Source organism: Nelusetta ayraudi, unplaced genomic scaffold (assembly GCF_046127955.1).
Source record: "Nelusetta ayraudi isolate G7.1 ecotype Tasmania unplaced genomic scaffold, CSIRO-AGI_Nayr_v1 ptg000042l, whole genome shotgun sequence".
In the NCBI taxonomy this organism is placed as follows: Eukaryota; Metazoa; Chordata; class Actinopteri; order Tetraodontiformes; family Monacanthidae; genus Nelusetta; species Nelusetta ayraudi.
Genome location: NW_027466092.1, coordinates 9307294 through 9320315, shown reverse-complemented (window position 1 = coordinate 9320315; position 13022 = coordinate 9307294). Strand labels below are relative to the sequence as shown.

Genomic DNA, 13022 nt, shown 5'->3' with positions numbered 1-13022 from the left:
CTGCTGTACCGCAGGAATGTGACCCGTTACCCAACTAGGACAGAGGCTTTGTCACCCTCTTCCACATACGGCAAAACCCATTCAGCCAGCCTTTAGACCCACATGACAGCACGAGACGCTAAATCTTAATTTGTTGTCCCTGTAATCTGTCAGAGCAAGAAATCCTGTGCAGGCAACAGAGGGCATTCAATTAAAAAAAATTATTGAGCAATATTGTAAGACCGTCGCGTCACTGGAGCAAACTTTCTGAAGCGTTGCAGAGAAGAAAAGCCATTTAGCAAAAAAAAAAAAAAAAGCAGAGCTCAGGCATCATGGGGTGTGATATTTGGGGAGTCGAGACACAGTCACCGTCAGCTGATTGTAGGTTATGGCTGCTGGAGCATCACATCCCATCAGTCTTGGTGGGGCCTCGCTGCAACAAACCCAAAACATCTGAACTGTGGGAAATTTTCCCCAACGTGCGCCAGTTTCAAGACAAAACAAGCAGCGATTTTCCAGAGCCGGGAAGCCGGAGCAAGTGCATTCGCAACCTTCGCCCACGTCGCACACACAGGCTCACAAACAAGCAAAGTTTCCCAACAGCCTGAAGTGTCCGTCAGTGCGGCACACCTGAATCACGGCAGCAGCGCTCTGCCACGTGCTCGCACCATGCACCCGCCTGCCTGAGGCTTCAGAGGATGAGCTCTGTGTGTGTGTGTGTGTGTGTGTGTGTGTGTGTGTGTGCACGCGTGTGTGTGTGTGTGCACGCGTGTGTGTGTTTGACTAGATGACACACTGGGATGTCTGGTTGACGCATTAACTCCTCGGTGTTCAAAGTTCTGCTCTGTTTTGACGTAGGCAGCCCGTGACACTGTGGCACACAAACATACACAACCAGGCAGTTACCTTTGGCCTGATTGGCTAATGCTGGAGCCACACATGTCTTGCAGCCAAACTGGCAACATAGCTAAGAATAAGGTTTACAGTTTTGACTGTAAACTCATTAGAATGCAATGACAGCACTTGTACGAATAAAATCCCCAATTGAAAATAAAAAAAGTGTTTTATGAGGGATTTTATGTGCCATTTATTATCATTTTCTGACAAGGTAACCAGTGAGATGATTCAATTACGCCCACAATACTTTTTGCATTGCGAGCTTTCTTTAATCATAGTTCAAAACTGGGGCCAAAAAAGGAAATGTTTTTTTCTGTGTCTTTAAGGCTCCATATATTGGGCAAAATTCCATCTATCAATGTTTTGCGATATGTGTCTCCATCCTGTCAGTGACACCCTCTGAAATGAGAAGACCATCTTTTGCTTCTTCTCTTTGCTCCATTTCTCAGAAATTGCGAGCAAAAACACACAGTTCTGCAAGTCTGCCCTTAGAGACGCCATCAAATGCAGCGACGCCTCAGCCACAACAACCCCAACCAGCTGCTTCCTCCTTCCACGCACATGAGGAAGGCAAAACAAAACATTGGTATAGAAGCAGGAAGCGAAATAGCCATAATGGTTCAGTTAAGGAAACTGGGCTGGTTTTTGGGAACCAGTTCAGTTGGGAACTGAAGAAGCCTTTCAGGTGAGAGCCGAAAGTCTTCGAGCTACCAAAAAACAGTCTCGTTGCCTTAACGTGACCTTCGAGACTACCAGGAACTGGACGGCTGAGAACCTTCACAGAGACAGCAGGATGAACCTGAGTCTTTGCAGGTGGCTCTCAATAGCAGGCTTTTTTTCTGGAGAGTCTGACAAGTTAAAAAATATAGAAAAACAAACAGAAAGTCACTCAGCTAAAATAAGATAATGCCCACAAGAGCTAAAAAAGTATGCATGAGTTATGCCATGAGTTAGAAGCACTGGGGGAAAAAAGTGAAAGATTGACATTAACTCTGAGGACTTTGAACCAAGGAGGAACTCAAATTCCAAAGAAAGCAAAGGATGTCTACCTGCCAGTAATGAGCCAGTGTCTCACACATGTCTCTCACCTAACACAGGGCAAGCAACCTTACTGGAAAGGAGATCAGTGATGACTGTTGTAATCACCTCCAGTAATAAAGCCAAGAACTGACTGGTAAATGACATCAGAAGGTGTTCAGGTTGAACCGGCAGCATGTCTATAAAGTACATCACCATAATCTAAGATGGCTAAAGAATACTGCCTCCACAATGCCCCTCCTGCAGAGCATAGGACGGCAGGCTCTGTTCCTATTGATAAAATAATGTGCAACTTTAAAAACACATTCCCATCTAGCCACAAACAGCAATTTCTAGAAATGAATTTTGATTTACTTCCATTGAGGAACAGCTGAAGTTTAGCAAGAGCATCCTGCAGAACATTTAAAGCAAATCCTAGATTCTCTTTTGCTAGTTCTACAGTGGTGCCACACAGTATACAATGGTGTCCTTCACACAAAGGTGCAACAACGGCCATTCACTGCTGAAACTTTATGTAAATTGTGTAGATGGTGAAACAAGCAGGGCCTAAAACTGACCCTTGAGGAACACCTTTAGATAACCTGAAGAAATCATGACTAGCATCATCTCGTTACACTGATGACGCTCAGACAAACAGAAGGTTTCATCAGTTATTTCATCTAGAAGATGAGAAGACAAATGGAAGATCCATCCATCCATTCATCCACACTCCATTCATTCCACCTCAACGGCCCTCCTTTGTCCCACCTCCCCCTCACCTAATAGGTGGAGAAACATGACTGCGTATGTTTAAACAGGTCAGGGCTTTTTAGACGCAATCGCTTACAAGATTTTCGTAATGTCTCCATAAAAGGTGAGCTGGACTTATCTGAATGCAAACAAGCCAAACATAGAGCCTGACGTTTATGATAGTGAGGTCAAGGGTCAGATTGTGTCATCGGATCCTTTTTCTACTTCAAAGGTCCCGGCATCCCCTAAAAGACCTGAAATCAGACCCAAGCTGGCAAGTGGCACGACAAACCAATCGATCATCATCAGTCCTCGCCAGTCCAAACAACTGCAAAAGACAATTTTGTGCCCTGTTTCCGCAGTACGATGTCAACACAACCACCATAAAGTGTGGAACGTTGGCCAGCCAAAGCTGGCTGTACATTTTTCTCTTGACTTGAAGCCATCAGTCAGCCTCCACCACAGCTGGGTCAACATACTCTCTGGCCTCCTGCTGATATACACTGCTGCTTAAAATAAATAAATATTTGGGTGAAAGTATTCAAAATAAGAATATTATACTCTTCTTTCCAACGCCACTAAAATATATACAGCATTTTATAATGCTTAATATGCCAAGTTCATCCTTGAAGCATAGTTTAGCTGTAAGATGTTACACTTTCAAGACAGTCTTGAACAGTTCTGCGAAGCAAGCAAACACCCCTGCAGCTTTCGTGAAGGTTAAATCCTGCTTAGAGGCCTCATATTATATCAACTCATATACACGTGCTCCTCTGTAAAACTACTCAGTTTTAGCTTCCTGCTCGATGTACCTCCAACATGTTTGGAAAGAAGCAACAACTAATGGTCAGGTGGTCAAAGGGAACGTGACACCTGATCAGGTATTGTCATTAACCTGGGCCAGGTGTCAAAGGGTTTGACCCAAAGGCCCCACCACCCTCCCAAGACAGCTGATAAAGTTGGCACTGACATCACGAAGCCTCCGCTTCAGTGGCAATGAAAAAGATGCTGCAATGCTGCATGTGGAACCGTTTTTAAAGGGGCTCTTATGCATGTAGTTTGTGTAGTGTTATTCATGTTATTTCTAAGGAAAAGAAGAGGCTTTGCTTGAAAAATAGTTTGTGCATGGATGGCCACTTTGCCTTGAATGACACCCTTGTCTGGAGGTGCTGGCGCAAGCCCATTGTGACATCACACAGGGTCAATTTCCAGGACCAAGTAACAGAAGTGAAAGATGGATTTTTCTGAGTGGGGAATATACCAACAGCTTTGCACGTTGTGAAATGCAGGTAAAGCAGTTTTTTTTTGTTTTTTTGTTTTTTTTTTAAATGTATGTAGGAACTTCAAGTAATATATTGCAATGTGTTACACCTGAATATTAAACTTGAAGATGTTTGGCAACTGTAATGTCTATTTTATCCTTCTGACCATTTTGCTGATGTAGATATAAAATGTTTAAGACTTTATATACCATTTAACATTTAAAGTATATAAAGTGAATTTTGCATGATATGGGACCATAGGACTATGCTGCAAGACATGAAGGCATGGCAACTAGATGCCTTTCTAGATTACAACCAAGGAAAAACTTGTCAGACCAGCTAGCTATCGAATAATACCCCATTCTTGTGTGCTTAGAAAGGACTGCAGGGTTTACATGCAGCTACTCTTTTACCCGCCCAGCTGAGTCGAGTCACTCACCCTCGAGGAGAGGAGTCAGCTCTCTGATACTGCTGACGTTTGAAGTTGGGTTTCATGACTTGGCTCAACACCTGTTAATCACAGTTGCATGTGTCTAGCATAAAGCATTAGAGTCTGCTTGGTAGTTCTGAACATGCGACTTTATGTGATATCAAACAGAGACCTGTGTGGATTCCTTCCACCAGGAAACAGGCAGCAGATTCCGATCATATAGGGGTTTGCGGTAGATCTTAAACTAAAGTCAAATTACTGGGAATGCCGTCCAGAGCAGAAAATAGTTTTATAAAATCAAGTAGAGATGACCTTTGTTAGGTTCAGTTCTGTTTAACTAACAGATCAGTTTGGATATTGCAGTGTACTATGGCCAAACAAACTTGCTCAACACCAGGGTTAAAATGTAAAAACCTACCTATCAGGTTTTCAGTGTAAGAAAGCATTACAAAGCAACATGTTTTAACATATGTATACATGAAAACACATATACCCATTAAGAAAAAACAAAAACATATTTAACCTGATATAATTAAAAAAAAAAAAAAAAAACTGTTGTATATCAAAACCAATTCTGACTAAAATATCTAAAATTACAACAGAGATGAAAAAAATATTTACTTTTTTTTCAGAGGCTGTACAGTATTTGATGACATTAAACCAGGAATGTAGTGGTTTTCAATGCATTAACACTGCAAACACTGCAACTAATTGCCTCCCTGCGTGTCCTTAGCGACCTTTGGTGTAATGAGCACTCCACCTCTATAGAACAAAACTTGTATACCAAGTTGCCAGTCTTGTTTCATGGACAAGGACAAGTGAAAGAAATGCCATTTTATTTTCAATTTAGGCGACAATAGCAGCATGTTTTACCATTAGTATTAATAAATTAGTTAATGGATAATATTATATAATAATATAATACTATTTTCATTAAATATTGACAAAATTGTTGAAGAAAGTTATTTTCTGTAAAAATATTATTTCTGTAAATATTTTCTAAATATAATATACATCCCTTCGTCCTCACTAAACTCAACAATGACAAAAGTCCATCCTCTAGAGCTTGCTCCACCTATTACAAAGCATTTTAAACAGAATAATGGGAATCTTTGCGAAAGGGTTACTGATATCTCCCTGATACCTGTCCCAGGTTACTGACAACACCCACAATCCAGTGTTTGCACTGTCCTCTGCCATCTTATACACTTGGAAGTTATAGTACAGTTTTGTTTCAGTTTTGGCAGGAAACTAAAACCAAGTATTTTACCAGAGAGCTCTTAAAGGGGGATAAATGATTCATTTCTAGTTATCTAGAAAGCTTTTGGATAATCAATGAGGCAAGGCTACTCCATAGGAATCCAAAATTTAAAAAAAGAAAAATGACCATAAAATGGAAACTTTAATGCTGACAATGGCAGAAAGTGATTTGGGTCAAATCTACATATCTATCATTTTTGTTTCAGGTGTGTTACCATGCACGCTTACAACCTCCATTATTATATAAAATAAGTAAATAAACATGTCAATGTTCATGTCAATCACACATCACTTGAGAACAACGAGGGGGGGGGAAAAAACCTACATCAGCCTTTTTCCTACTTGCATGACTTCTGTCTGGTATTTTTTGACTGGCTTTACACAGCTCCAGTCTGATCTCCAATGACAGATAGCAGTGGCACTACACCAATAAGTCACAGGGTGAAACAGATGTTGGAGTCAAGATTACTTTAAGGGCAGGGGTAGGCACACGTTTTGACTGGCAGTCCACGATGGGTCCTAACAATTGACAGAGGAGCAGGAGCAGATGGATGGAGTATTTTGGTGACCCACCTCATGACAATATATCATGGGATATGTAGAAAACGTGTTAATTGAAAATTAACAAAAGCATTACCACAAAATATCTGAATTCAAAGCCCCATGGCATTTAGCTTTTTATTGAAATGACTCCTAAAACACTGAAAACAGATATTTTATGACTTACTGTTAATATAATTTCAAATTCGGTAGGCTGGATTAAAAAAGCTTAAAGGGCCACATATGGCCCCCGGACCATTAGTTTGCCCACCCCTGCTTGAAGGGATGAACGAACTGTGCGGTCAAATGATCTTGAGAAGGACAGACGGGCACAGGTTCAAAGATGAGAAGAGCGGGAACCAAACTGTTCTCCTTCTTTCCATGGAAACCAGCAGCATACACAATCAGGCAAATTTCAAAATGAAAACATTTCCCATGTTGGGAGGGGTGGGTGTCCCAGTGTGGCAGCTCCAGCTCTTCAACATGCCAGAATCCCCATAAAAACAGAAAAAGGGGGCAGTGCCGTGTTCCACCTCACCCATTCGTTCCCAAGCAGACGACCAAACTCCATTTAAAAATGTCCTTATTTTTGCGAACATTGTTGATAGCGTTTCAAGCACTTGAAAGCTACGGCACCGGATGTCTTTCCCAGGCTTACAAGGGGAGTCGGTGACTGACAGGAGTCGGGAGACGCCGGTGTTTACTTCCCGAACAACTTCTCCAACACGTCTAAAGACACACGAGTTGCGAGTTGTAAAGTGTCACTCTTCTTGTCCCGGCTGCGCAGCCATGACAGTTGGACGCGCGTCGGTTACCACGTTGACAGCGAGATATAAGCCGCTCCGGCTAGCGCACAAGTCTCGGTGTAGCCACACACACACACACACACACACACACACACACACACACACACACACACACACACACACACACACACACATCGGGTGGTCATTCAAAAGATACGCTCGTACACGCACAAGCGCGCGCGCACACACACCCGCACGTTTTGCCATCAGGACTACTCACATGCTGGTGACAGGAGCTGAGGCGAATCCGCTGAGAAGTAACTGGACACCAAATGTTCACAGGCGGCTGTCAGAAGTGTGTTTGTGTTGTTTTGCCCTCTTTGCTTCGCCAGCAACACACAACAGGATCACACACTCATACACGCACACAGACACACATACACATAAACACGCTCTTCCCCCCGGGTCGGAAGAGGAACAGGGAGGTGTTGAGGTGCTGCTGGGGAGTTATGACGGGACGCACACGCACACGCACACTCACTAACTCGTGTGCGCACGCACAAGGGCACGCGCACGGCGAGTGACTTTCGAGACAGTCGCTGTCAGCCGGCCACACGCGCACACGCACACAAGCAAGCTCGGGTCCGTGGAAGTGGAAGGCGCTGAGGACTCTGAGGCTAGTTGCTAAGCGCTAACTAGGTGGCTAACTCAGCTAGCAGCAGGCACCTTAGCTCTCAGCCTGGCGGATATGGGGAGTCAGTCCGCTACTGCGCCTGCCTGACTGTGCCTCCTGCTCCGCGATAATCTCTCTCAGTTTCTCCCTCCCTCCCTCTCTTTCTCTCTCTCCCCCTCAACCATAAAACCACAAGAGCTCATCCCTCTGCTGGCATGACGCAACCGAACACGCCCCCCGTCGGCTCACCACCAATCACAGGAGGAGGCATAACAGCACGCGGCACATTTTAAAGGGCTCCGGATTAAAAAAAAAAATTTTTAAGGGCCAACACTTTCACTCGCTTTTCGGTCCGTTTTCTTTCCGAATTTCGTAGTATTGTACAATTATTATTCCATCAATCCGTTTTGAATACCCACTTCTTCCTGAACTCAGGGTCATAAGGGTCTGCTGGATTATATCCCAGTTGTCATAAGGCTGAAGGCAGGGTGACACCCTGGACAAGTCGCCACACACGTTCACACACACACACACACACACACACACACACACACGGTCAATTTAGAGTTCCCAATTCGCCTCACATGCATGTTCCTGGACTGTTGGAGGAAGCCAGAGAACCTGGACAGAACCCACTACCCACAACATACAACCTCCAAATAGAAAGATCCCAGGCCCGAAATCAAACCTGGGATCTTCTTGCTGTGAGGCGGCAGCGCTAACCACTGCGCCACTGTGTCACCCTGTTCTAATAATATTAAAAAATAAAGACAGAACACATAGACAGAACAATTGGATCCTTTAGAACGGAGAGCTCCGCTAAGGCCAAGACAGCACATCCCACCCAGCCAATCACCTGCGTTGTCGCTGACGAGCCGTGAAACTTATCAGCCAGTTGGGTGTTGCTCACAGGAAATTTTTATTACTGATAGACAGGTGCAATAGACAACGCCTCGGAGCAAGCAAGTGACCGCTAGTCTTTGTATATTAGCCAATTCATTAGCTTATGCTCATTGCATCACTGGCGATTACAAACTGCTTGTTTGTTGTTGTTTTTTCAATTATTTTTGTAGATAACTGTGGTATTTGCCTGCATTTACAGTGTTCCACCCTGAGGTGGCAGTGTCACAGATAGACTGTGATAGAGAATAGTCCTGAGAAGAAGCTGAGTGAAACGTGTTCCTGAATTCTCCCGACTACTTGTACTTTTTTACTGTCTACGACACAACAATAACCACAATTGTAATGTCGGAGAGTGGGTCTGGTTGGAGCGTGGTCTCCTTGGGCTTTTTTGTGTATGGATTATTGTGATATTTTTGATTTGTGGGTATATGGATTTGTCCTTGCTGCTGGGGCCCCAGAGTCTAAAGTCATATGCCCCCCTGGCTGTTATGACTATAGAGCCAAAGGTTTTATCGTGGGGTTGCCAGTTGCTGTCCAAATAATTATCAATATTGTGCCACTGGTAACATACTGCTCTCAGAGGAGGAGGCACATATTTGCAGGTGGAAAATATTTCACTAAATATGTCCCATCAAAAAGGGATGTCTTTTTAAATTCCCTAAGTCATTCTAAATCACAACTGTTTATCCTCAGTCAACATAGCCTTACTAAATTATTTACCTAGGCTTGTAGTACATACAAAACATAACACCAGTAACATTCACCATGCACTGTAGTTCATCAAAGCGGCTGCATGTCCGTTAAAGATTCAATGAACCTCATAAAACTTGGTAACTCCACTTCCTTTAAGATAAATGCAGTTTGTTGGTAATTTAGATTAGATAGAATACAGGCTGAATGTTTCAGTTCCAAACTCGGGGACATCAGTAGTTAGAAATGTAGAGAATTATAGTGAGAAAGTAAGTATAGTGAGTGCACATTGCGTATTGGACGTGAAGAAAGAGTTAAAAGACCAGGAACTGCTGAAAAGGATGGATTTCGTTTCAGGCTCCTAAAACAGTTCTTTGTAGTCCTGCTTTGTGACGTGAACAATAGACCACTATGTTCCTGAGAATCGTGCAGTGCACACTGTGAGGGCCACAACCTGAAGCACACATACGCTCTCAATTATTACATATTTCTTGATTCGGAACAATTGGATTAAAAAAAAGAACGTTACAGGAAAATATAATAAAAACATCATTATTGTAAAAAAAAAAAAAAAATGTGGGAGCAACGCTTCTCCAGCAAGACACAATCACACGGGCTTACTCTTGCATGCTTGTTTCTCAATCCTTGTGTATTCTCTTATCGAGATCAGATAACAGAGTCTGTGTCAATGACTTCCCAAACAGAGCACTTGTGAACGAACCCAACAGATGGCAGGTTAAAACAAATGTGAAGGAGTGAGTCAGTAAGAAAAGCATTTAGGAACTAATTTGAGCACTTTGTTGGAGGCTAAAACCACAGTAACTTTGATATGCTATTATCCAGAAAGTCCTTTCCGTTCCCACCAACCATGTTTTCAGTTTGTGATTACCAGTAAGAGGCAATGCTGCTTGTTGCTGCTGCCAGAAAGGACACAAAGGTTGAAATAAAGTTTGTGATTAACATTCTACACTGATTTCTCTCTCCTGTCTCCTCAAAGGGCAGCCACCGTCCTCAGACATGTGCAGCAGTGTGTTGCATCACACAGCTCCTGCAGCTAAGCAGCACTGGATCAGGCGGCAAGAATTTGTGACACAAACACAGTGACACCATTTTCTAAAGCGTTTAATTCATTTTACTACGAAACCTCATACAAAGGCCGGTGGGTTCTAAAAAAGAACGTTCCTTACCCAGCCGGCCAAAAACTACATGTTTTACCTCGATTCGAATCAATGCCAAATGTTACATAACAGAACATAAGCTCCAACTGTGTCATTGAGTGTAGTCGGGCCCTTAATGTGGGGTCAACGTGGTGATAAAAGCTAAACATTTACCCTGTAATCATGTACACACACATTGCCCCACAAAACAGAAAGAAGCGTACATTAGATCTACTTCAATCAGTCATTGCTCAAATTGTATTTGTATAGCCCAAGTTTGCCTCAAAGGGCTTCGCACTCCGAACAGATGGAACACCCTCTACCCACAGTCCCTCAAACCAGGTGAGGAACAGTTAAAAATCTCTCAACAGGGAATCCTCCAAGAGAACTGCAGCAGAGGAGTTTTTCTCTCTAGGACGGGTAGACAGGCAAACAAAAGGAATGTTTCACAAATGTGCATGTCATCTGCCTGAGCTGTCAACTTCGAAGTCAACATAACGTCCTATCGTGTCTTTATTTTATTATGTTAAAAAACATCATATTTCAATACTGTGAATGATTCTTTTTTTCTTAATAAACACGGCCCAGCCTCTTTTCTGTTTTTTGTTTTTTTTCTTTTCCATTGCCTCTGGTATTGTTGCTAAGGTGTTCCTGAGCATGCTGCCCATGCAGCAACAGGCCTGGTCTTGTTTACTGGTGACACGCTGGCTGATTGGGGGAGGAAGGGAGGGAAGAAGGCAGCAGCTGAGAGGGAGAGAGTAGGATAGTTTGCATCGGGAGGCGTGAGCGAGCCGCTGCCAATAAATGGCTGGTTTGTCTTTGTTCTCTCTTGATTCATGCCAACACAACCACTTCCTTTATGCCAATAGTCTGGTCGCCCTCTTCCCTTAACTCCATGACAGTGCTTTTCTGTTGTTATTACAGTGCAGTTTCCATTTGAACACACTCAAACATCATCCACAGAGATGTTAGAACCTTCCCGGTTCTCAAATAGCAGAAGGTGGAGTAAAATAATCCAAAAAACAAACAATTAGTTGGTGAGGTTTCTTCCGGAAGGAAGCCAACCAGAGGTCAACACGTGATGTCGGCAATCACATGAATACAAAAGTTCCAGGCAATTGTCATATAAATCTTTTCCTTACCAGCTGCGTTCAAGGACTGTTTTTAACGTTAAGCCTTTCTTTTGCTGGGAAATGAGCAGAGACTAAAAGGTCAAATCATGGAAACACAAACATACAAATATTGTTATCACTTGTGACAGTTACACTAGCACTAATAAAGATAGGGCACCAAATAATACCGACAGCCTTGAAAAATGACCCCAACTAATAAGAATCACGATGAGATCATGTGAAATGCTCAAAATTTGAATCAGCTAATTCTCATCAAAGAATTAGACTGCTCCATTTCCACTGTGCCGTCACACATGCAGAGCAGCTAGATGTATTTCTTTGCTTTTTTTTCAAGGAGGCTGCCTTCCAGGTAGAGTTAAAACACAAATACAGACACACACACACAAACACATACTGGTTAACCATCAACAACTCAATTTTGAGCGCACAAGCACCTGGACATCTGTGGCCTGAGAGTGGACACAGTCTACCAAGGTCAATATTAGCCCATTAAGGTGTTGTATCAAAACCTTTCCACGGGTCAGGTGTGTTTGTTCATGTGTTTGTGTGTTCGTGAGCAAAGTGAGGACTCACTCACTCTCTCGCTCAGGACTTTCGTAAAGGAAGTGAGGCTTTTACACTAAGTTTATTTTTTTCCACCGAAAGTAAAGTAAAAAGAAGTAGAAAAAGAAGTAGAAAAAGAAGTTGATGCCCCCTTTTTTTCTCACTGTTAAATTGATTTTCAAATTCTTACATTGAACGTCTTGACGCTTGAAGAATTTATACAGATCATTTCATTTGATTTATTCCAGTGTTTGGTGTTTTGCACTTGTCCGCAATGGAATGGAAGAGGCAGAAAACTGAGTTGTCTGTTCAGGTGCCCTGATTCTGTAAGTACTCGTAATACTTACTACTGCCAAAAAAGGTGATTGTATCAATTTGACCAAGGACAGACGTTAGATAATAGACGTTGCAGGCAGACAGCAGGTGTAACTAAAGCAGACTGAAAGACTGTCCTTAAGCACAGCACAAAGACTAGAAGAGAACTGCCTATCAGAAAACTTTAAAGACCACAACTTATGATTGTATACCGTGGCTGTTTAAAGCCAAAGATTTGTAAATGCAGCCTGTGAAGGAAAGGTGGTTCAGATTCACATGAAGCCATCACATATGTGTGATGCGAACCTCCCATTCTATCACATCCCAAAGGTGCCCTGCCACTGGAATGCAGTGGACACGCTCGCTGTCCTTTAAAAAAAAAAAAAAAAACATGTTTTACACTTTCTGATAAGGTGCATAGACCTGCTGGTAGTATTCATTAGGAGATGCCTGAGCTGCTGCGGCCTTAAAGTGACAACAACTCTCAGATTGGCTGTGGTGTTTAACAAGTTTCAAGTCGTACCAGGTGTGCCAAGAAAGTATATTCCAACAGCTATTTGGGTTAGTGAGCAAGTGACTCGGTACAGGTGTACCTAATGAAGTGGCCAGTGAGTACATCTATTTTTGAAAGCTCACGCTAAGTGGTAACATTGCTGTAACAATATGCGCGATACAGAAACAGGTAGTTGTACCACTGCTGCTGCTTTTCCTCCTCATAGTTGTTAAA

General features: G+C 42.8%; 1 protein-coding gene across 1 annotated transcript in view; it reads right to left on the bottom strand.

The window, feature by feature from the left end:
• pcxb (pyruvate carboxylase b) overlaps positions 1-7703 on the bottom strand; it is a 265842-nt gene extending 258139 nt beyond the window's left edge. Inside the window, exon 1 of the mRNA XM_076034155.1 lies at positions 7162-7703. Within this exon, the coding sequence (XP_075890270.1) occupies positions 7162-7163 (2 nt within the window). The 5' untranslated portion in view covers positions 7164-7703. The remainder of the gene's footprint in view (positions 1-7161) is intronic.
• Between the last annotated feature and the right edge of the window lie 5319 nt (positions 7704-13022).